At 65.4% G+C, this 23,818-nt stretch overlaps 1 protein-coding gene across 1 annotated transcript in view; it reads left to right on the forward strand.

The window, feature by feature from the left end:
* Window positions 1–20,609, forward strand: part of KIF26A (kinesin family member 26A) — a 40,073-nt gene extending 19,464 nt beyond the window's left edge. Inside the window, 18 exon segments of the mRNA XM_032482801.1 lie at window positions 991–1,181; window positions 7,352–7,541; window positions 11,476–11,688; window positions 12,349–12,442; window positions 12,730–12,779; window positions 12,781–12,993; window positions 13,132–13,315; window positions 13,413–13,474; window positions 13,476–13,576; window positions 13,900–14,062; window positions 14,730–15,719; window positions 15,721–15,996; window positions 15,998–16,666; window positions 16,668–17,538; window positions 18,406–18,605; window positions 18,729–18,749; window positions 19,062–19,212; window positions 19,418–20,609. Of these exon segments, the coding sequence (XP_032338692.1) occupies window positions 991–1,181; window positions 7,352–7,541; window positions 11,476–11,688; window positions 12,349–12,442; window positions 12,730–12,779; window positions 12,781–12,993; window positions 13,132–13,315; window positions 13,413–13,474; window positions 13,476–13,576; window positions 13,900–14,062; window positions 14,730–15,719; window positions 15,721–15,996; window positions 15,998–16,666; window positions 16,668–17,538; window positions 18,406–18,605; window positions 18,729–18,749; window positions 19,062–19,212; window positions 19,418–19,599 (4,821 nt within the window). The 3' untranslated portion in view covers window positions 19,600–20,609.
* The last annotated feature ends 3,209 nt before the right edge of the window (window positions 20,610–23,818 follow it).

A 23,818-nucleotide genomic window follows, 5' to 3' on the forward strand; every position in this document is an offset into this window, starting at 1 on the left:
GGCAGGCCTCCTGCCAGAACGCTGCTCCTGGGGCCTGTGGAAGTGCCACCCTGGCATCTGGCTGTGTCACCTGGGAGACCCTGAGGATGGTGGGCCCTCCAGAGTGGCTGCTTCCTGGGCTCCTCTCCTGCAGGGCCACTAGAGGCCCGTGTCCTGTCAGCGTGAGGACCGCAGGCCTCATCCAGCCTGGCACAGGGGACACCTCGGACAGTGGTTGTCAGTGGTGCTTGGGGTGGAGTGGGGCCGGGAGCCCCAGGGACGGGGCCAAGGTGCCTGGGGAGCCCTGAAGCCTGGGGCCGGGGTTGGGCGGCTGGGGGAAGAGGATGGGGCTGGGGGTGGCCGGGCTAAGGCAGGCTGCTTCCCTCCTCTGCCAGGGGCCACGCCCACCCCCCTGGGGCTGGGGCTGGCCTTGGGGTCCAGGGCCCGACAGGTGCACATAAATAAAATACACAGTGGCCGGATCTCAAGTTTGCCAGCGCCGTCCTGGGGAGCCTTTAATTATGTTTGTGCTTCATTACGAGGCTGTCTCCCTCTCTGGAACTTAATTTAGCTGACTAGCTGGAGACGCCAGCGGGGCACTTCAGCTGGTGGGAGGATCACACATCACCGTGCACGGGGCAGTCAGTGCTCGCGGCAAACACTCGCTGTGGTTCCTTCTGTAACCATGCCTCTGGGTGCTCGCAGGCGGGTGGCCCAGCGGTGAGGGGCGCGGGGGTCCCTGTCCATCTGTCCCAACCACTGGGGTCACTGGGGTCACTGCATTTCTGGAACTTGAAGGAGGAGGGGCTGGAAAGTGAGGTCCCTGGGCGGACATCTGTGTCCACCTCTCCCCCACGGGGTCCCGTGGGGCAGACTGCCCTCCTTCCCCGAGCTGGCTGGGTCCCATGAGTAGGGGCCCCTGGGAGCACGCTGGGCTCTGGCGTGCGCAGGTCTGCTCCCCAGCTCCCGGCTGAGGCCTGCTGCTCAGGCAGGTCCCCTCCTTCCCTCCAGGCTGAAGCAGCGGTGGCCGCGGTGGCGGTGGCGGACACAGTGCGGGATGGCCCCCCTTCCGTGGGACCTGATGGTGTGCCGAAGACATGGGGCCGCGGTGGGGCCTGCACTGCAGCCCTGGTCACTCCAGCCCCCGGCGCCCCGGCGGGGGGCACCTCGGGCCCGTCGGCGGCAGCCTCCTTCTTCCTCAGGTACGTCCTCTGGCGCAGGGTGGCGCAGGGTGGGGCCTGGCTCGGGGGCAGCTTGGACAAGAACAGTAGGAGGGGCCTGCGGGCCTCAGCTCCTGGCCCCAGTGGTGGCGGGCCTCCCCTGGGAGAACCGCGGCCTCGCTGCTGCTGAGTCCAGCAGAAGGGTAGGGCTCAGGGGGCGGGCCGGCTGGCCTCCCTGGGCACCACGTCACAGCACTGTCCAGTGGAGGCCGCTCGCCCTGAGAGGAGGGTGCAGTTGAAGGATAGGGTTCAAACTCAGAATCTGCCCCTCGGAGCTTTGCAGCCTCGGACAGGTCATGCAACCTCTCTGTGCCTCAGTTTCCTCCCCTGTCAGATGACCCTTTCCTCCGAGATGCTGTGTGTTGCAGCGAGTCCTGAGAGCAAGCTGGCCCAGCGTTGGTGGGGGTGGTGGGTTGATGCCGGCAGGCCTTGGGGCAGGTGCCCCTGCAGTTGGGGAGCACGGGGTGGAACTGGCCTGAGGGAGCATCCCTAGGCACCTGAGGAGGTGGGGGTGAGCTAGGGAAGGTGTCCTGGGGGCAGGCTGCACCCAGAGCCCACCTGCTGCACTCCCTGGGGGTGCTGCGGGCACATTCCCTGTTAATGGCCACCCTTACGGCTGTTAGATCTGGCTCCTCCGGCAGCCAGGGGCCGAGTGGGTCCTGGTCTCAGTCTGGAGCTCCGGGGGTGGGGCTGACTGCAGCCTGGGGTTTGCTCCCTCCACACCCCCGGGATGCCTAGCCACGGCCCTGCAGGCACCTGTTGGCTGGTGAGGCCTGTCAGGCAGGGGACTCTGTGAGCAAGGTGCAGAGGTGGGAAGTGGGGGGCCTCTTCCCCGGCTCAAGCCCCTCCCTGTAGTGCCCTTGGGTCCTGGGGACCTGAGGCGGGGCTCCCCCCACCATGGTGTGAGGATCACAGGGTGTGATGGGGTTAATGAGCGGTGATGGTGGGCCTGGCGGGTCGCTGTCCCATTAGCGGCCCCTGCGGGGACAGGGTGCCTTATCAGCGTGGTTGGGGGCCCACTGCCCCAATTAGGCGCAGAGAGCCCGGCTGCGATTCTCTGGCTGTGGGGTGGATGGGAGCCTACCTCGCGGGCCTGGGGGCCCCCGTGTAAGAGACCAGGGCAGGGCACACCTGGCATCTGGGAGTGTCCTGCCCCAGCTAGTCTCTCCCTCGGGGCTTTCGGCCTTGGCCACCCTCCATCAGGTGGTGCTTGCAGGAGGATTTCAAGCCTGAGACTGTCTGAGAAGGAGGAAGACCAGCTCCTGTGGTCCTGCGCGGGGGGCCACGCTGGCTCATTAGCGACCCCGTGGCCCCAGAGCCGGGCTGCCTTTTGTTCCAGCTGAGCAAGGCCGCCTCTGCTGCCCTTGGGAAGTTACCATAGGAACAGGCGCTTCGGCCGGGGCCGGGGGCCGGGGGCCGGGACGGTGGAGGCAGGTTTTACGGGGGCTGCACTGCCAGCTGTCATTATTTCCAGCCTGTTGGACGCCCTGAATCACAGCGGCTCCCTGAAGGGTCAGAGGCCGTTCGAGGGGTGGGTGTTCCAGCCGGAAACACCGTCCCGAGCACGTGCCTGATTTAGGCCGAGACCCTCTGCTCTTGGGGCGGTTGCACCCTTAACCACCAGGGTGGGGTCTGGGTGCTCTCAGCTGTACATCCACTCCCGTGTTTTGTGGGGAGAGGCTGTGGCTCAGAGAGGGAAGGGGCTTGTCCAGAGTCCCCAAGAGACGTGGAGCTGCTGGATCCTGTGCGGGGGTGGGGAGGGTCTCAGGCGTGAGCTGAGTGTATGTTCTGTGCCCCTAATTCCACCCCTTGCCAGGGACCTGGGGGTAAAGCTATCCCTCGCCCATGCCTGCCCCTCAGAAGTTTCTGGTTAGCTGGGTGTAAGGGGGTGGTCTGATGGCAGCGTGGAATCTGTGAAGGGGCAGAGAACAGTGTTGTCCTCAGGGCTGTGGGACACAGAGTTGGGCTTTGAGAGTTGAGTAGGAGTCTGGTGTTTGCCAAATGGAGGCAGAATAGGATGAGGTTAGGAGCTGGGTTCTCCACTGGTCCCCGAGCACTCCCTATGGGCTGGCACCGGCCTCGGGCCTTCCTGGGCCTTCCTGAGCCTTCTGGACCCCGCTGGCTCCTCACCCTGTGTGGGGCAGCCCAGGCAGGGAGTGATTCCGTGTGTGATTTGGTGGCCAAGGTCTTGTTAACGCCCATGGGGTATAGAGCAGGGGAGTAAGGCCCAGTGCCCTGCCCCCTTCTGCTGGGTCTGGGTGGGCAGCTAGGGCGTGGCAGCGGCAGCAGCGTGCCAGCCCCCACCAGAGTCCTGGAAAGGCTGGGCCACCGCTGTAATTACGTTTTCTCAGGAGGCTCTGGTGACCTTGACTCCCCCTTCCCGTGTCCTCCCACTCCCCTGTCCTTCCTGTCTCTGTAGTCTCTCCTCTCCCCTCCCCCAGATGCCTGCATTAGCTCGCTCTCCTGCCTGCCCTTCTGGGCGTTTCTTTGCGGGGGGGTCACCTCCTGGACCCCTGAATCTGCATGGTGTCGGAGGAATGTTGAGGGTCTCCTCGGCAGGCACAGGGTCGGGGGAGTGCTGGGGTTTCCTTTGGGTGCCAGGATACCCCCCTGCACTCGTGGGCACCCCCCACCTGCCCGCTGCATTGCAGCCTCTGTGGATCCCCTGCCCCCCATCTGCCCTGATGCCAGGCACCCAGCAGAGGCCCAGAACCACAGTGGGTGCTGCCCAGAGGCACATGGATAGGGGGGCTCTGTGGAGAGGGGGCCCTCCCTGGCAGGGTGGGGCCGAGGAAGCCGCATAGCCTGTTCCCTGGTGATGTGGAAAATGCTGGCCATGGCAGGGGGCAAGGGTCAAGGGTCAGGGCTGCTGGGACCTTGGGCCTTGGCCTTGGGGGTCTAGGCCTCCTTAGCAGCCCTGCCTTCTGGACCCTGATGGGCAGATCCTGGGGGCTCTCAGGGCCTGGGGGTTACAGCTCCTCAGGGTGGGGATGGGGGTGTGGCTTGTGGCCCAGTCCACCAGCCTCATCGCCGCCCAGTTAGGAAACCCTGGGTTGGTGTAACTGACCCCCCAACACATCCAAACGGGCCTGTGTGTCTCCTCGGGGTAATTAAGGGCCTTACCATCAAGGCCAACGGCCTGTGAAATGACCATCTTGTTTGGAAAAGGCCGTTTTTCTTTGTAAAATGGCAAATATTTCCCTTTCTGTTTCTGTGAATCAGTGACCAGGGCCAGTGAGCCCGGGGAGAGGCCCCTGGGAGGACAGGGAGCGGCCGGTAGGGGAGCGCGGTCACTCACTCACTCGCTCACGGCCTCCTCCTGAGTGCCCCTGTGTCCTGGGCCTGGGCTTGGCAAACGTCTGCCCTCTGGAGCCCCCACCCGGTGGGGGCACAGCCTTGTAAACCTGTGTCTCAGGACAGGGAGTGGTTCCTGTGGTAGCAGGAGGCACAGGGTCTGGGGAAGCCCCGCGTGGGGGCATCGGGGCGGGCTTCCCAGGGGAGATGTTCACGGAGCGTGAGGAGAGCTGTGTGTGCAGGTGAAGTGCCTGCTTCTTCAAGTCTTCCCTTCAGAGCCGGAGCACTCAGATTCTCCCACACTCCCCCTGCAGGTCCCGCCTTGACACCCCCCCCCGCCAGCTCCCCAACAATGCAGTGGGCGTCTGTGGTCCTGAGTGTGGTGCCAGTGTGTTCTCTGAGCCTCTGTGAAGCCTGGTGTCACTTCCTCCCCATCCCCACTGCTCAGAAACCAGGTCTGTGCTCCCAGAAGGCTGGGGCCCTTCAGGGCGGGCTGGCCTGGAGCGCCCCTGCAGGCGGTGTGAGCTGAGCTGCAGTAGCGGGTGGCTGATGGGCTTGTCCTGGTGGTGGAGGGCCTGGATTTCATCAAAGGACAGAGCACTGTCCTGGGGCCTTTGAGTCATGCCGCGAGGCAGGCCTGTGAGCACAGGGACCTGGAGGGCTGGGCAGGCCGGGCGCAGCTTCTCAGCTCTGGGTCCCACAGGGGCTGAACCTGGGCCAGGAAGGGAGGCGGGGTCGCCCTGAGTTAGGTCAGACCATGGCCAGCAGCATTCCAGCCTCCTGGGTTGGCGGGACCTCAGGGGCTCTGGTCCCAGCTCCTGCCCAGGCTAGACCTGGGCGTGTCCGGGGGGAAGGACACCTCCCCATACTCCGCTGCTGGGGCCCTGAAGGTGACGGGAGGACGGGGTGAGGACTGTGCTGGAAACTGGCCCCTGGGAGGGCCATGGAGGCTGTAGAGCTGTCCGCGGCTGCGTGTGTGACCCCCTGACTGTGGCTTCTGCAGCCTGGCGTCCCCTGGCCCCCCCCCCCCAACTCCTCCTCCTTTGGCCACAGGTCCTCTCGGCCTCTGAGTCCTCTTGAGCCTTGGGGTGGTGGGCCAGGCCCCTCACCCCCTCACCCCCTCAACCCCCGCCCGGCCTGGGGGGGGGGGTGGGCAGGGAGCCCCCCGGGCGGGGCACGCCTCGGCCATGGCTGTCTGCTGACTGTCCGGTCGCCCTGAGGGCCCGGCCGGCGCTCTGCAGGCACACCAGCCCTGGTGCGCTGTCCTTCTCCGAGTGCTGGGAGCAGCACCACTGCACCGCGTAGAAGTGGGAGCGTCCACAGGACCTCCTCCACCTTCACAGGCAGCGGCTGTCCTGGCTGTGCCCGCCGCAGCCCGCCCCGCCAGGTTATCCCCGAGGCGCTCCGCCCTCCCTGGCGGCTCCAGCCCTGGGCAGTGCAGGGCAGTGGGGTTGTGGCTGCCTGCTGGACTCTGACGTCCTCTAAGTCTGCTTGTAGTTGCTTCCCATGGGGGTGGTTGGCAGGAAGCTGTGATGTAACCCAGGGCAGCAGGCCGAGGCTAGGGGTGGGCTGGGTCGGGGGAGCCCCAGGAGCTGAGGCTCTGATAAAACGGCCCCAGCTTCCCCCGGCCCCCAGCCTGGGTCTCCCCAGGCCCCTAAGATGGCCTTGCTGCGACTTGGTGCGGCAGAGCTCCCTGGGCCAAACCTTTCACCCTGTGGCTGGGTGACGCTGTCAGCCCCATCCTGCCTGCTGCGTGATCCTGGAGCCAGGGAGCAAGGAGGTTTCAGGTTTACAAATACTCAGGCAGGTGGGCTCAGGCAGGAACCAGGGTAGCACCTGCTTGTGGCCGGGGGACCCATGATCCTGGCTTAGGGTCCCCGGCCCCAGGGGTCTGGGCAGCTTGTGGATTCCACTCATGGGACCCTTGTGCCCTCTCTGTGCCCCCCGCCCCGCTGGCCACACACCAGCCGCCGCCACTGCTCTCTTAAGGGTCCGCTCCACACCATAGATTACTTTTATTTTCCATGATGACACCTCGCTAGGAGGAAAGCTGTCCCTGGGGTCTCTTAAAAGACAACTCCTATTAAAGATGAGAGGAGTTAAGCAAAACGCCGGCGGTAGCTCTTGCCAAGTGGGAGGCGGGCTGAGGGGCTGCGCGGCCCTATCAGGGCGCAGGCCCTTCTCTTAAGGTTCTGTTGAGGAGGAGAAAATAGAGAGGCCCAAGGGGCTTGGGAGAATGGGGAGTGGGCGCCGCACGACTGGTGGGAGGGGCCCCCCTGGCTGGTGGGCAGGTGCTTCCAGCTCTGAGCTGACACCTGCCCTGGACTCCAGCCCCTTTCACCTGGGAAGTCGGGCAGGGGCTGAAGTCTGGGCACAGTGGGTAGAGCCCAGGTGTGGACCCAGGCCCGCTGTGTGTTCTTAACCATTAGTGTCACCTGTGCTGGAGGCCTGCACTGGGTGTCTTGAGTGTATTAGCTCATCAGGGCCGCACATGAGGGCCTCTGGTGGTCAGAGGAAACCGAGGCACAGAGAGACTAAGTCACCATGCCTGGGTCACACAGCCTGTGAGAGACAGACCTCAGCATGTGCTGTCCTGCCCTGGCTGCTGGGTGGGGGACATGGGGCAGGTGCACATTGGTGGCAGGAGGATGTCCTCGGTGCAGGGTGCAGGGAAGGGCACAGCCCTGGGGTCCGGTGTCTGCCTGGGCCCCTTGTCGCCTGGCCTCGACGTGGCAGCCCCAGCCCCCGGTGCCCCTACTTGGCTGGGGGAAGTGAAGTGCAGACTGCACGGCTGCATTTGGGGGAGGGCAGGTGGCAAGACCTCTCTGAGTGCGCCCCCCTGCTCCTCCCCTCCCCAGGGCGGCCCAGAAGCTCAGCCTGGCCTCCAAGCGCAAGAAGCCCCACCCACCACCACCCCCTACCTCCCGCGGAGCCTCCACCTACCCCACGGACTTCAGCGGGGTCCTGCAGCTGTGGCCGCCCCCCGTGCCCCCCTGCCTGCTCAGGGCCGCCTCGAAGACCAAGGACAACCCCAGCAGCGCCGGAAAGGTAGGCCCTACCCTGACTTGGGGCGACCCTGGGATGAGGCTGAGGGTGTCTGAGCAGGTGCAGGGAGGGCGATCGAGAGATGGAGGGGCCCTGCTTCCTTCTCCCAGGTCCGGGTGGGGTGATTGAGGCCCAGGCCTACCTAACGGCTCCAGTGGTGGCCGGGAGCCTGGGAGACTGTGGTGGAGACATGGGTGGGGGTCCCAGGCACATGTGCTGGTCTCAGTGTGGATTGGGTCAGCCAGGACTCCTGGGGACTAAGGGTCGGGATCTGACTGCAGGAGCCCCTTTGCCTGGTCTCTGTTGGAGGGTGGGGCTGGGGGCACGGGTGGGACCCCTGGGCCCTTCAGTTCTGGGCAGACCCCAGCCATGGCCTGACACAGTCAGAGGGGGGCGTGTGATCAGTGAGTTAGACTGCCACAGGGTTCAGATGGGGAAACTGAGGCCCAGAGTGGAGAAGGGCCTTGCTCAGTCAGGGAACAGGCTGGCCGCCCCCTGACTCTTGTGGCCTTGTGCTGAGACCAGATTTCCGTGCTGGCCCCGTCTGAGTTGCTTATAACTGCACCCCACACCTGGGTCAGGGTCCTGCGTGTGCGGATCTGTGTGAGCACATTGGTGAGGGGGCTCTGTGCCCATTGAGGGCGAGGAGACTGAGGCACCAAGGGGCTGGCCTGTCGCCAGGGCCACATGGCTCCGGGGTGAGGATTGGGCCCCGACCCTAAGTGTGCACCCGAGTGCTTTTCCCTGACCTTCTGTCCACTCTGCCAGCCACTGGCCCCTCCCAGGTGCCTCCCAGAGAGTGGCAGGGTTTAGGGGGGTCCCTGAACTGGCTGCTCACCCGTGCATTGGGCCCGGCCTCTCCAGCGCCCAGAGGACTCACCCCCCGCAGAGTGGTGGGGTGGGTTCCATGCTCTCCTGGGCTCAGTCTGTCCTGCCACCCAGGATACCCTCCAGGGGGCTTCTGCTCCTAGTCTGGAGAGGGGCTGATGCATTTGCAGAGGGTACCCTGCCTGGGCTTGAGCTCTGTCCTTTATGCACAGCCCCCCGAAGGGCAGCCCCTCTGTCTGGGACTTATCTCTCCTCACAGTGGGGCCTGCTGGACTTTTGTGACTCGGCCAGGCTTCCCTGTTCCAAGAAGCCTTCCCTACCCCTGTTACCCCTACAAGGGGCCTCCTGGGCTCCCAGACCCTGAGAAAGAGACCCTCGTGGCCCCAGACAAGCTGAATGGCACCAGGGTCCCCTGGGAACTTGCTGCAATGCGGAATCTGGGCCCTGCCTGGGATGTGGGTGTGGGAGTGCAGGGGCCGGAGGGAGGACCCTGCAAACTGGGTCCAGCGAACTGGCTGTGGGGGAGGGGCTCTAAGCGTCTGGGTTGGGTCAGGGGTGGGAGGCGGAGGGTTAAGGACCCTTCCAGCACAGGCCCCTGCTTTCTTGCAGCTGCTACGTGACTTGGGGCCCCAGTAGGCCTCCACCACCTCCCCCTGGGACCAGGCCCAAGCATTCCAGGGTGGGGGCTCCTCCCGCCTCTCAGTGGCAGACCACCCCCTCTGCCCTGGTCCCCCACCGCCCCGATGCCCCCACCCTCCCCAGGCAAGGAGCATGTGGCCACCCATCCTCTCACCGCCCACCCCAGGGCCCCCTCCCCAGCTCCCTGTGTGTTATCTGCACGAATATCACATAGTCAGAAATGCCTCCTGAAAGGCATTTAATATTGTCAAAGAAAAGAAGTTAGATTACCCTCAATTCCTGACATTAATGTGCCACTTAAGGTAATTCATCATCCTGCGGTATTGAAGAAGACTGCCCCCTCGCAGCCCCTCCCCCCTCTCCAGCGGGGGCCACCTCCTAGGAGTGGAAGCCACCCTTTTATGCAAAATGTGTTTTTTCTTTTTTCCCCTCCCTGGAAAGCTATGCAGCGGGGCTTTGCAATATCAGAACATTTAGACGTGCTCGTGTAGCGCAAAACCCTGTCATTTCCCCGCGGTAATGGAAGGATTCTCGCAGACAATGACTCGGGCGTTTAGCTAGGGTGGGCAGCGCAGTGTGGGGCCGGGGCAGGTCCCCTCCCTTGGGCGGTGGGTCCCCAGTCCCGCAGCCATCAGCAGAGCGGGTGGCAAGAGTGGCTTCTCGAGGCTTCTTCCTCCGAGGAACACTCTCCAATCTGCAGAACCCATTTGGCTCCTGAAGTGGCCAGGAGTTCACGCTGGAAAAAAAGTGGCCAAAAATTACTGAGAAGTGCACATTTTCGTCTGCTTGGCAGCCGCGTTTGGAAGTGAAATAGTTTTGTTCATGTCATCGGGGAATGAAAGAATCGATTCTCGCCTAATGGAGCCCAGGTTCGGGGGAGCTCAGTAGAAAAGTATTTCTTTGCGAGTCTCCCCGGAGGACCGTGCGCTCCTTACTCGGAGCGATTTTGCGCGTCAACTTGCCACATGCTGAAGGGGAGTATGGCGCCTCGTGCGAACTACCCACGGTAAACCAATTTTGCTGGCGTTATGTATCTGTCACTTACAATTAAATCCGTGAAAAATATTGGCTCTGAGATGAGCCTGGTAATTTGATTTACACTGTGGTAGAGAAATCGGAGATGTCGCCGGAGAGTGGAGCGTGGTGTCTTCCTGCAGAAACCGGAGTCTGGCGCCTTCTCCCAGGAGGGGTGCTCACTCAAGGTGGCTCACCCGAGTCAGAACTCGGCCCCTTGGCCGTCCGCAAGATGCATGGGGTGTTGGTTCTCCGTGCAGGTTTTGGGGTGCTGGTAGTGCAGCTTGCACGGGGCTCTTGTGTCTCGGTTCCTCGCTCCCCTCCCCACTGAGCCTTCTGTTCCCTTGAGGGCATCAGGGTTGGTGGTCCATCCCCAGGGAGCTGGGCAAGAATGTGAGTGGGGGTCCGGGCAGGTCTTCTGTCTGTCCTTGTGCTTTGAGGACACATAGGAGCTGAGGCTGCATGGTCACCTGCTGGCCCCTGAGCTCGGACGAGCCCCATCTGGCCCTGCCCCCTCCCTCCTCTGCCTTGACCCCGCATCCTGGCCTCGGTCTCCCCACCATCTCCCCAGGTGCTCTCAGGGCCCTGAAGCCTTCTGGCTTAGGGCTGGGAGCTGGGAGGGAGGGGCTTCCGGGAGGAGATGAGGGTGGATAGAGATATGGTGGGGCTGGGGGGAGAGGGAACGCATCCCTCTGCCTGCCCACCTTACCATGTGCTGAGCCCGGCTGTCCGTGGTCGGGAGCTGGGGGGTTGCAGGGAGGCCCTGGCTCTGAGGCAGCCCCTTTCCTTCATCGGGGGTGGAGGAGGCACCCTCAGAGGAGCAGGTGTGGGGCCCTGAGCGGCGGACCTGCTGGGAGGGACAGAGCGCGAGCCTTACTTTCTGGGTGGGTGGGGTCCTGATGCCCCGTCTCTCCTTTTCTCCCTCCCCCAACCCCACATTTGGGGTTTGGGATTCCAGGAGGCCCACTTGCAGGCTGTGTGACGTGGGCAAGACAGGTGACCTCTCTTGGGCACATTTCCTCCCTTCTCGAGCCAGGGGGTGGGGGGTCGCTGTGATGGCTGCTCCACCCGGGAACTGGGGTATGTCTGTGTGGGTGACTCTGCTCTCAAAGGCTCTGAGTCTTTGGGTTCAGCTCCCTTGATGCTGGCTCTGCATCGGAGTCAGCGAGAGGGCCAATGGGGTCCCTCTGCCCCCTGGGGCATCTGGGGTCTGCTCCCCTGTTTTGCCCCCCTTCCTGTGCCCCCCGTTCTGTGCTGACGTGCTCAGCGCCTGGCCAGTCTCTCCTCCCACTGGCCTCATGTGGGATGAGCTCTGGCCTGGAGCTGGGGCGCGGGTGCCTGCATTCCTGCGGTGGAGATCCCGTGCTGAGGCCTGGCCCGCTGTCCCAGCTCGCGCGGGCTCCTCCTGCCCTGTAATTAGCGGCTGCTCAGATGTGCGCTCCGCCTGCCTCCCCAGGTGAAGGTCATGCTGCGGATCTGGCCGGCACAGGGGGCCCAGCGCTCGGCAGAGTCCACGTCCTTCCTGAAGGTGGACCCTCGGAAGAAGCAGGTGACCCTCTATGACCCTGCCGTGGGGACCCCGGGCAGCTCGGGCCCCCGACGTGCCTGCTCGGCTTCCATTCCCAAGATGTTTGCCTTTGATGCCGTCTTCCCCCAGGACTCGGAGCAGGTGAGGGTGGTGGTGTCCTCGGGCCGGGGGCCAGGGGCCGGGGGCCGGGCTCCCGGCTCTGGACGATGGGATGAGGGGCAGACCTGCATCCCTTCTTGCGCCAGGTTGGGGGACGGAGATTCCGAGAGGAGGCCCGGGTACAGGAGGCTTGGGAGCAGAGGCCGGCAGGCCTGCTGTGTTTCCCTCCTCGCTAGCCTCCCTTGCCCTCGGGGTGCCTCCACTCAGTCCCTGGCCTGGTTCTCAGGCTAACTTTCCAGGGAAGCGCCCGGTTTTCAGAGCCTACCCTCTGCGGAAGCTTTCCGAGGGGTGGTGGTTTTACCCAGCATGCTCCCCCGGGCATCCTGTGTGCACAGTGACCCCACATGCGGCAGGGTCTGTGCCCGGGGTGTCCACGGCGGCAGTGTGACCTGTGTGTGTGCATGTCTGTGTGCGCCTGGGCGCTGCGTGTGCCTGTCAGCCCTGTGCGGCCGGCTCATGCTGTGTGTGTGTCCTGTCCATGCGTTTGTTACACGTGGAGATCTCTGTAGTTTTGGTCCTGCGTGCCCGCCGGGCTGCCTTGTGGACATACTCTCTGACTCTGCGTGTGATGAGACAGCCGTGGTGGGTGGCCTGATGGTGGCCTCTTGGCCCTGACGCCTGCCTGACTCTGGGCCCCCTTAGGCCGAGGTCTGCTCGGGGACAGTGGCCGACGTGCTCCAGTCTGTGGTCGGGGGAGCAGATGGCTGCGTTTTCTCCTTTGGCCACACAAGCCTTGGTAAGTGCTTCCTCTCTGCAGTCACCGGGTGCCATTTCCAGGTGGGGCAGTGGGGTGTAGGCACGTCCCATATGGGCGGTGGGTGGGCACCTGAGGTGGGGGGCTCTTGGAGAGGAAGCTGAAACCCTGTGGACCTAGAACACAGTGGGTGGCGGAGCGGATCAGAGAAGTGTCCTGGGGTCTCAGTGGTTCCAGGTTGGCCCTGAGGGCTGGGCAGGGCCAGGGAAGCAGCTGCCGGGTCTGGCTGGGCATGTCATGCTGAGCCCGTCACCCCACATGGCCCCCAGGCAAGTCCTACACCATGATCGGGAAGGACAGCTCACCCCAGAGCCTGGGCAGTCATGCCCTGTGCCATCTCCTGGCTCTTCCGGCTCATCGACGAGCGCAAGGAGAGGACGGGCACCCGCTTCTCGGTCCGCGTCTCGGCCGTGGAGGTGTACGGCCGGGACCAGAGCCTGCGGGACCTGCTGGCCGAGGTGGCCTCTGGCAGCCTCCAGGATGCCCAGTCTCCGGGTGTGTACCTGCGGGAGGACCCTGTCTGCGGGGCGCAGGTACGCCGACACCACGGCCACCACGCGGCGGGCAGTGCTGGCGGGCTGGGGGCTGCAGGGGTGGCCTCGGGGAGGCGGGCAGGGGGCTGCGGCTCGGCCCTGAGCCACTCGGGCATCATCCCCTCTGTCCACCTGCAGCTCCAGAACCAGAGCGAGCTGCGGGCACCCACAGCTGAGAAGGCGGCCTTCTACCTGGATGCCGCACTGGCCGCCCGCAGCCCCAGCCGGGCCGGTGGCAGCGAGGACGCCGGGTGTGGCTCCCACATGCTCTTCACGCTGCACGTCTACCAGTACCGCGTGGAGAAGTGCGGCAAGGGGGGAAGTAGGTGTCGGGCGTGCGTGCAGCCAGGGCTGGGCTGGGCTGCGGCAGGGTCCTGGGCCCGGGGCCCAGCCTTCACCCTCCTGCCCTGTGGTTTCAGTGTCTGGAGGCCGCAGTCGCCTGCACCTTATCGACCTGGGCAGCTGTGAGGGGGTGCCTGGCAAGGGCTGGAGAGGCCCCTGGGGGACCCCTGTGTCTGTCCTTGTCAGCCTTGGGCAGTGTCATCTTGGCGCTGGTCAGTGGAGCCAGGCATGTGCCCTACAGGTGAGTGGTGGGCCCATGGGTGGGCCCTGACCAGAGCCCGGGGAACCAGCTCAGGGCAGGTCAGGGCGGCCCAATGTGTCTGTGGCCCCCCGAGCCCTTGAATCTTTGTTCCTCCATCACCCGAAGGGGCTTGCTGTCCAGGGGCTGGTGGAGGTGGGGTGGTCCCAGCGTCCAGGGGGCTGGGGAAAGATGTGGGTACCAGACCTGACCCCAGGGCTCCGGCACAGCCTTGGTCCAGCAAGGGGCCTGCCTGCCTCCCTCCAGTCTTGCAGCAGCCCCTCGCCCAGCCTCCCGCCCTGACCCCCTGCCCCGCTGGCCCCCAGGGAGCACAGGCTCACCATGCTGCTGCAGGAGTCCCTGGCCACCCCCAGCTGCCGCACTGCCATGATCGCCCACGTCTCTGATGCGCCGGCCAGCCATGCGGAGACACTCAGCACCGTGCAGCTGGCAGCCCGCATCCACCGCCTGCGCAGGAAGAAGGTCAAGGTTAGTTCCACCTTCCTCTCCCAAGGTTAGTTCCTGCCTCTTCCCTGCCTGGAGGGCCCTCCGGGTGGCTTCCTCAGGCCCTGCTCGCAAGGTTTGGATGCCAGGTACCAAGCCCTGGTCAGACTTCCCGAGTGCCCTGGGGTGTCAGGGCTGCACCCTTGTGGCCCTGCCTGGAGGAGGTGGAGGGGCTGTGACCAAGGTCGCCTGGATGCCCTGAGCAGAGCTGGACCTGCTCATACTGGGGGCTGTGAATGCCTGGTCTTTGTCTGCCTGGCCTGGGGTGGGGACATGGTCAGGGCCGCCTGGCGGGACCCCCGTGGCCTGTACACCTCCCAGGCCTGGTCCAGCAAGGAACGCCTGGGACAGCCCTCAGTGGGGCTGGAGAGTGGACTTAAGGGGTCCGGCAGCCCTGGGTCTGAATCCTGGGTTTGTGCTTATGCGCCATGCGTTTTCCCCTCCCTGAGAGGCAGCTTGCTGCTTCCTTGGTTGCTGAGATCAGGTTGTGTTCAGTGCCTGAGATCTTTCATGCTGTTCCCGTGTGTGGTGGGGCGTGGTGGGGGTGGCCACTGTCACTTCCTTCACTGGAATGTGGTGTCTGTGGCTGGTGGCGCAGGGGAAGACGGGCCGGGCAGAGCTGGCTGCTTAGGTGGGCTTCCTCTGTCCCCAGTACACATCCAGCTCCTCGGGTGGGGACAGCTCCTGTGAGGAAGGCCAAGCCCGCCGGCCACCGCACCTGCGACCTTTCCACCCCCGCTCAGTGGCCCCAGACCCTGACCGCCTGGCCCCTAGCTCGCCCGGCGACCCTGACTATTCATCCAGCAGCGACCAGTCCTGCGACACAGTCATCTATGTGGGGCCTGGCGGGACCGCGCTGTCGGACCGCGAGCTCACTGACAACGAGGGCCCGCCTGACTTTGTGCCCATCATCCCGGCCCTGAGCCACCACCGGCCCTCTGAAGGCCCACCAGACGCTGACCACTTCCGCTGCAGCACCTTCGCAGAGCTGCAGGGGCTGCTGGGCCGCATCGATGGCAGTGAGGGCCCGTCGGGAGCCCCGGGCGGAGTCGACAGGGCCCAGGCCAGCCTGGCCCACGGCAGCAGGAAGCCCTCGCCGCCCGAGGCCGTGGCCCCCAGGAAGGCGGTGGGCTCCCTGATGGCTGCCAGCACACCCCGCAGCAGCCCTGGCTCAGACGCCCGCCGGGGTGGCCCGGAACCCTCCAGGGCTGGCGGGGACCAGAGGGAGGACTGCACCAGGCCTGAGCTGCCTACACCGGACAAGGCCACAGGGGCCGGGGGGCGGAGGCCGCTTCCCAGCCCGGCACCCCCCCCACCTCGGCAGCCAGAAGCTGGCAGAGCCCTGGAGGACCCTGGGGGAGCCGAGGCTGTGGTACGGACGCCCCCCGTGGGCATGAGCGGGCAGGCGGGCTGCCCCTGCTCACCAGCACGCGGCCACCGCCTGGAGCGGGGCCTGCTGACCACCACGGTGACCCTGCAGCAGCCCGTGGAGCTCAACGGCGAGGACGAGTTGGTGTTCACGCTGGTGGAGGAGCTGAGCCTGGGGGGCCTTGCTGGCCCCGGGCGTCCTGCCAGCCTGGCCAGCTTTGGCAGTGACTGCTCCCTGCGGGCCCTGGCCTCGGGCTCGCGGCCGGTCAGCATTCATCAGCAGCATGAACGACGAGTTCGACGCCCAAACCTCCCAGGCCCCCAGCAGGTCCCCGGACAGCACGGCCGACGTCTGCACAGCCGACAGCCTGGGCCTGGTGCCACACCCTCCCTCGCGGGCCAGCCCAGACCCCTGCAGCCCTGACTCGTCAGCAGGGCCTGAGGCTCTCAGGCCCCCTGCTCCTGGAGGACTCCCTGGAGGACAGCAGCTTCCAGCTTGCAGTGCATCGCCGCCCAGGCAGCCCGGCCCCTGCCCCGAGTCCTCGTCCTGGGGAGCAGGCGGCAGCAGCTCCCACCCGACCTGGCCAGGAGCCCCAGGCTGCGTCTCCCCGGGGGGCAGCCCCAGCACAAACTATCCACTCCAGCCTTCCCCGGAAACCGAGAACTACCTCAGTGGCCGATCGTGTGGGCTGTCCTCGCCTGGCCCCAGGCCCACCTGGCCCTGGAGGCCTCTTTGAGGACCCTTGGATGCTCCGGGCGGACGAAGGTGGTTCGCTCCACCTGGCCTCTGCCAGCAGGGCCCCCAGCCCGGCCCCAGTGCTAGCTTGTGCCCGGAGGGTGGTGGATGGCTGTGAGCTATCCAGAGCAGTCCACAGACCTGAGGCCGTGGCTCAGATCCCACCGCTGCGGAGGGGGGCCACCACGCTGGGTGTGACCACGCCCTCCGCATCCTTTGGGGATGCCCCAGCCGAGGCAGTGGCCTGCTTGGCCAGCCCGAAGGCTGCCTCCTGCAGCAGGAAGAGTGTGGCTCCCAAAGGGGGCCTCTGTCTGAAGCCTAGCGGGGTGGCCCCCCCCGCCCCGCCTGTGCGCAAGTCCAGCCTGGAGCACAAGAGTGGCCCGGCCGTGGCCCTTCCCCAGGCCGGGGGCCTGGTTTGGGCTGGGGCTTCTGCCCTCCTCCGAGGGGAGGGGGATGCCAGGCCCAGTGGCCGGACTGACCACTCCAGTCCCCAGGGCCACGTCCAGCCTGAAATCCCGGGCTGGCAAGCCAGAGGCGGTGAGCCATCCTGCCGCCCACGGGTCTCTAGAGCGGTGTGAGGGCCTGGTGCACAGCAGCAAGGCCAGGGAAGGCCCCGGGAGGCCGGCCCGGGCTGTGCCTAGATTAGGTGTGCCTCCCACCAGCCCCACACCCTTGCCTGCTTCTGCCTGTAGGAGCAGCCCGATCAAGGCTGTGGGGGTCCCCAAGCCCCCCGCCAGTGGAAGCAAGGGCCGCAGCCTAGTGGCTGGCGGGTCCAGGGCTCCTGGTACTTCGGTGAAGCTGCTGGGCCCTGCAGCCGGCAGGAGCGCTGGTGGCCCTGTGATGGGTCCCAGGGTCACCCCCCGGGCGGTGCCGGGAGCTGGGGCCAGAGCCAGCCGTGGCACTGTCATGGGCACAAAGCAGGCGCTCCGGGCTGCCCACAGCCGCGTCAACGAGCTGGCGGCCAGTGGAGCCCGCGGCCGAGGTGGCCCCTCGTGGGGCTCGGCCGACTCGGACAGTGGCAACGACAGTGGCGTGAACGTGGCCGAGGAGCGGCCGCCCGCGGGCCCGGCTCTGCCCTCTCCTTACAGCAAGGTGACTGCTCCGCGGCGGCCCCAGCGTTACAGCAGCGGCCACGGCAGTGACAACAGCAGCGTGCTGAGTGGGGAGCTCCCTCCCGCCATGGGCCGCACTGCCCTCTTCTGCCACAGCGGCGGCAGCAGCGGCTACGAGAGCATGATGCGCGACAGCGAGGCCACCGGCAGCGCCTCCTCCGCCCCCGACTCCATGAGTGATAGTGGGGCTGCCTCCCCGGGTGCCCGCGCCCGCAGCCTCAAGTCCCCCAAGAAGAGGGCCACAGGTGGGTGGGGCACACCCCTGCTGCTCCCGGAACTGGGGACCCTGCACAGCTGGGCATGACCTTCACGGACCCCAGATGCACGCAGCCCTTGACAGGTTCACAAACGGGCCTGGGCTTTTCAGTGTGCAGGTGTGCTCAGCCCTCTACAGTTTATAAACACACTGCCCCAGAGGCTGGTCTCCATCCCCATTAGAGCAGGCTGGCAGGGATGAGTCCGCACAGGAGGGGACTTGGTGTGGGGGCACCAAACCCGCTGCCCTCCTGGCCTAGTGCCCAGGTGCCTGGAAGCCCCCTGCAGGGCTGCTCCCGCCACCATGCCCGGGACCCTTGTCTCTGGGGACCTGGGTAGGGTGGGCCTGTTTCTCATGCTGTGTGGTTGGGGGGATTTGGTCATGGGCTGATGTGTAGGAGGGGCAGGTGCACCCTGGGATCAGGACTGGGGTGGGAAAGCTGGAGGCCCACATGAGGAGCAGGGAGGGGGACCTTGGGAGGTGTGGGCGGGGGTGCCAGTGTGGGCCTGGCTCAGGGGTCTGTCTTGGGTGCAGTGGGAACAGGGGACGGTGGGGAGTTAGGACACAGTGTGACCAGCTAGGGTGTTGGAGGGCTGACTGTGAGGCTGCTATTGTTCGGGGAGGCTGGTGTGGCTCTGCAGGCAAGAGGTGGCTGGCTCAGGGACTGAGGGACGAGCCTGCTGTCTGCTCCACGGGGCACAGGTGGCCAGGGCTCCCAGCCAGCGCCAGGCTGAGCACTTCTGAGTTGGGCCCCTGTGCTGTTTCCCCTGGCCTGGCTCTGATTGCGGCTCCTGGCCGGGGAATAGGACCTGGGGGTGCAGCTTCTGCTCACTCAGCGCCCGGCTCTCTGTTCCAGGTCTGCAGCGGCGACGGCTGATCCCGGCCCCGCTGCCCGATGCCGCGGCCCTGGGCCGCAAGCCCAGCCTCCCTGGGCAGTGGGTGGACCTGCCCCCGCCCGGCTCGCTGAAGGAACCCTTCGAGATCAAGGTGTACGAGATCGATGACGTGGAGCGTCTGCAGCGGCACCGTCCTCCCCCCAGGGAGGACCCGGCTGAGGTCAGGGCCGGCAGCCTGCTGGGGGACTGGAGCTGTCTGGTGATGGGAGGCCCTGAAGGGCAGGGTGGATCCAGGGCTGTGGCTGGGCAGCCTGCTAACTGCACCTTCCCCTCTTGTCCACAGCCCTCCCAGGACGCCGAGAAGGTAGGAATTGGCCCTTCTTGGCCCTGAGCCGATGGCGCCTTGGGCAGAGAGTGGATGGCTCTTGGGTCCTGAGGCCGCCGCTGTCATCCCCTGAGTTGTGCCTGGTGGGGAGGTTCCCACCACAGTGCCCTCTCACCTGTGGGGGCCCAGATCCTATCCCGGCCCACCTTTGAGGCTCCCAGGCGCGCCTGTCCAGGCCCGGAGGATGGAGGGAGGCTCATGGTGGAGGCTGGGGGCAAGGGTGCTGGGAGCCCCTGGTGGCAAGCTGTCCTCCATGCCCAAGCCCACCCCCGCCTGTCCCCTGCCGCCCAGGGCCCGGTGGGCATCAGCGCGCAGCTGCGGCTGGCCGAGCGCAGGCAGCAGCGGCTGCGGGAGGTGCGCGCGAGGCACGAGCTGCTGTGCGAGGAGCTGGCAGAGACCCAGGGCCGACTGATGGTGGAGCCTGGCCGCTGGCTGGAGCAGTGTGAGTCCCCCACCCACCCGGGGAAGGTGCAGGCTTGTGGGACCCCAGACTCCGCGCCCTGCCCTGGCTCCCTTGCCCACCCTGCGCCCCCAATCCAGCTACTTCGTCTCTACCCCGGCAAGGGCCCAGAAGCTGGGAGGGGGAGAAGCACTTTCTCGGCCCTGGGGGGCCCCGCCCTGACCAGCTGTTTGCGGTCCTTCCTCAGTCGAGGTGGACCCTGAGCTGGAGCCTGAGTCGGCTGAATACCTGGAGGCCCTGGAGCGCACCACGGCTGCCCTGGAGCAGTGTGTGAACCTGTGCAAGGCCCACGTCATGATGGTCACCTGCTTCGACATCAGTGTCACCCCCTCGGCTGCCGCCCCAGGGCTACAGGAGGTGGATGTCTGAGGCTGGGCACCGAGACACGGGGGAGGGGACGTCAGGGGCTCGAGGACAGGACGTGGGATGGAGTGAGAATGTGGCGGGGGTTGGAGGGACGAGGATGCAGAGGGCCTGGTGCAGGACTGGGGGTCTTGGGCGTGATGGAGTGTGGGGGAGGCAAGGGGCCAGCTAAGCGGCCCAGACGGAAGAGCGAGCGTGCAGGAGACGGGAGGACTGTCGCCTCCCAGGCAGCAACGCAAGTGCCTTTAACCTTGGACTGGACTTCTTTCCTTATTGCATTTGGTGCTGAGGACTTGAGACACCAGCAGACGGTGTGTGTGGGGCTGCGGCCTGGGTGGGGCTGTGGCTCTGGGGGCGGTGGAGTCAGCTGTTTGAGCTGATCTTGCCTTTTTTTTTTAGCAGCCGAGCAGTTTCATGTAGCAGGACAGCCCTGGACTCACCGGGCCTGTCTTAGGGTTCAGGATCACTTTTCCTTTATAGTGTTTCCTCTTGGCAGGGCCTGTCTTAGGGGTCTCTGGGCCCTGGGGCCGCGTGTAGTTCTCTCCGCAGATTGAGCCAGTGGGGTCTTCCGGCAGAGGTGGCCGACCCTCCCTCACCCAGGACCGGGAGGGCAGTGCCCAAGGGCTGAGTTGAAGGCACGTGGCGCCTTCTTCCACGGCAGGAATTCTTACCAAAACCACAAGCAAAAAACAAAACAAATAAAAGATGAGGGAATGAGGGTTTTGTAAACATTCTGTTAGGTTCATATTTTTATATCATTTTGCCTATAAATGAGGTATTTGCAGTGGGAATTTGAAGACAAATGATCTATGTTTTTATGGTTTTCTAGGTAGGGTGCGCCTGGGCAGGGTGGGGTCCCCGGAAGGCACTTCTTGCCAAATGAAGACCAGGGGTGAGCTCAGTTTTCTGACCGTTGTGCATTTTCTAGGGTCGTCCAAGCCTTTGTACAAATGTGTAGATAATCTCTTGCCACAGCTTTTATTTGTGAATAAAAGATGCACCTGTTGTTCACACGGCTCTTGGGTTCACCGGACATGCTGTCCTCCGAGGGTCCTGGGGCCAGAGGGATGCAAAACGTGGGAGGGACGTGTTCACGGGGTCCGAGGGCTTCGGGGACAACAGGGGACCCTTCTGCCCACAAACCCTACAGCAGCCCCTACAGGGACCGGTCCTGCAGACGAGAGAGGACTGACTTCGAGAACTGGGACTCAAAACCCCATCTCCTCTCTGTCTCCCGTCTCGAGCCACTGTCTTGAGTCACCCAGCTCTCTGGGGCCGGGGGCTGAGGCAGGGAGCCAGGGGTGGGGGTGGGGCTGGTGGGAAAGTGTTTTCTGGTGGGCTCCTGGCCTCCTTCCCAGGGGTTGTGTTAGCTGGGAGATCAGGGCAGCGGCGACGGTGATCCCTTGGGGTACCCCCAGCCTCCTTCCTCTGCCCCCACCTGCCTTTCCCGGAGACAGAGGAGCAGACACTCCAGGACACGTCAAGGTTCAGGACCCCCGAGCCCGCAGGAATCCCCACCCAGCACAGCCACCCTCCCTACTCTGCACCTTTCTGCTGGCTCAGGGCACCCGACCTGATGGCCCTGGGTGTTGCCTGGCTGCTCCCTCCACCCTGTCTGGGTGCCCCTCACCCCAGGCTCCGGCGCTGCAAGGCCCCTCCCAGCCGCCTCTCATGGCCCCTATGCCTGGGACTCACCCTCCAGGTGGCGATTGTGGGGGCCCCTCCTTGGTGGCCTTGCTGCCCTGGGCTGCCTCCACCTGGCTTGGCACACCCTGTGTGGTCTCTGCCTGTCTCCCAGCCTCGAAGGGCCCCTCAGGGGCGGGGTGGGGGCTGAGTCACTGCTGCACCCTTCATCAGGCGCAGGGCTGGGCCCCCGGGGGAGCTTGGGGGTGCTTGCTGCAGGCTGGAAGGAGGGAATGGAAGAGGCTGCTCCTTCAGGAGGGTCCCAGCCGGGCTGAGCAGGTCCAAGACTGAGCATTTAACAGCTTGCAGAATGCTTCCCTGGGCCTCCTTGAACTAGAACAGGCCTGGTCCTTTGTGTGGCTGTTGCGGCCCCCTGTGGTCCGGCCACAGGGTGGGCCTCACTGAGGCCTCTGCCCCAGGCTACCTCCGTGCCCTTTGTTGTCGATGGATGGCCTTTGGGCCCCCCTGGGATTACGGGCACATGCCAGCTGAAGCCTGGAACCCCCACCCTGCCCTGGGGGCTCTCCCTTTCTGTTCTGAGGCCAGATCTGGTTCTCAGCAGGAACCCCGCCAGGTGCCACCCAGCCTGCTTCTCTGTCCTTGAATTTGGGAAACTCTAGGCAGTAAGGGCAAGTGTGGTGGGACTCGGCGGGGATGGGGAGATGGACCCTTTCAGGACCTGAGATCCGAGGGGAGGGGCCGAGAAGCTCTCCTGGCTGTAGCTCCAGTGATCCAGGGTCTGACCATGCTGTGTAGGCACTGGCCCGACCCAGGGGGCCCTCTGTCCCGAGGGACCAGGGCAGTGCTGGGGTCTGGTTGGGCCAGGGCTCCATCCTCAGGGTCCAGGGCTGGCCTCTGAGCCTGGGGTCCATGGTGAGGGCTGTACTCTTGCTCTCAGCATGCCCGGCACCTCTGCACCTGGGCTGTGTGGGGGATGGGCAGTGCGTGGGGCACGCTGGGTGGGCTCCTTCCTTTCGCATAGAATCCCCTGCTCCCTCCCCAGCCCTTGACCGCTGAGGGGCCCAGAGCCTGCTCCTCGCCCAGGGAGCCCCCTCCCACCCTCTCTCCTTGCTGCCCCCCCCACACCTCAGCGCTCGTCCTGGCTGGGGGCCTCTGTGCAACAGGCGCAGGCCGGGCTGCTGGCCTTTGGGGCCAGTGGAACCCGCTTCCCACAGCCCAGGGGAGGCTCGGGAGGGCGGTGCCTGCTCTTAGCGATGGGAACCGCTTGTCCTGGGGCCAGCCCGGGAGCCTGGGTGGCTTTTCATCTGGGCCATCAAAGCCCTCAGCCCTGTCATTACAGGCTGGGAACCCAGGCGGGGAGCAGCGGTGAGGACGAGGACGCCCATTTTATGGATGGGAAAGCAGCTGCCACCTGGCCCCAGCTCCTGGAGCACAGCCCCGGTAGCCCCTGTAACACTGCCGGCCAGGGGTCTGGGCATCCTACTCCTTGAACATCTGGGGAAGCTGAGACCCAGAGTGGGCGGGGGCTGCTCAGGCCCCGGCTCTGGTGTCCCTTCTCTTTGGAGGAGGGGCAGGGAGAGGGGTGCTGCTGGTGGAGGGCCAGGATTAATCAAGACGGGATGGGAGTGACGTCCCCCTCACCCAGGAGCCAGCAGGGGGGCAGGGTGCCCACCTGGGCCATGCGGGGACAAGGGCGTCAGTCCACCCAGGCGGTGTCTCTCACGGCCTCTGAGGCTGGCCTGGCGTCCGGCCAGCCAGCTCCCCCGGGCGAGGTGCCCGCCTGACTCACCCTGCGAGTCCAGGCCTGCTCCTCCAGACCTGCCCGCCCCAGCCCTGGGCACCTGGAGGCCACATGGGGAGGTGGGGCCTGGTGGGGGTCAGGCTGGGCTGGGTGGCCAGGGGCAAGGGGCTTAGCGGGCCCAGTGGGTGGCTGGGAACAGCGGGAGCCAGGGTAGGTGGGCAGGCGGGCGGTGCAAGAACTGAGCCCACCTCACTGTGAGCGTTTGGCGGGGCCTGCAGCCCCCAGGAGAGCCCGGCCTCTGCCTTCCTGGGCTGTATCTGGACAAAGGGCATGAGGACCCCCACCCAGGGCTGCAGTCACCAGAGAAATAGCCTGGAGCTTTGAGAATGAGCCGTCAGCCCTCTGAGCCCGCTCTGAGCCTGCTCTGAGCCCCCTCTAAAGCCTCCCCAGCAATGCAGTTTGACAGGGTGGGGTCACAATGGTGGCAGCAGTGGTTCTGGGGATGGTGGCTGTGGAGATGTGTGAGCTGGCCACCAGCCTGAGGCCTTCTGGAGCTTTTTGCTTGCCTCAGGCCCTCTCTGCCCACGGGGCCATCTGTTTCCCGGGCTCTGGCCCCTGTGAAGCCAGCTGTGGGGCCCTGTCCCCTCCTGACCTATGTCCCCCTGGGAACAGGAGTGAGATCACAGCAGCAGCCTCCATGGGGCCCCCCCGGGGCCCGAGCCCTGCAGCCTGGGGAGCCTAAGGTGATGGGCCCTGTATAAGCAGCAGAGGGCCACCACTCAGCGACTGGCCTGCCCACCTGCCCCTCAGGGCCCCTGGCGATCTCCTGAGGTTGGGGGT

The sequence above is a fragment of the Camelus ferus genome, chromosome 6, assembly GCF_009834535.1.
Source record: "Camelus ferus isolate YT-003-E chromosome 6, BCGSAC_Cfer_1.0, whole genome shotgun sequence".
Taxonomy (NCBI): Eukaryota; Metazoa; Chordata; class Mammalia; order Artiodactyla; family Camelidae; genus Camelus; species Camelus ferus.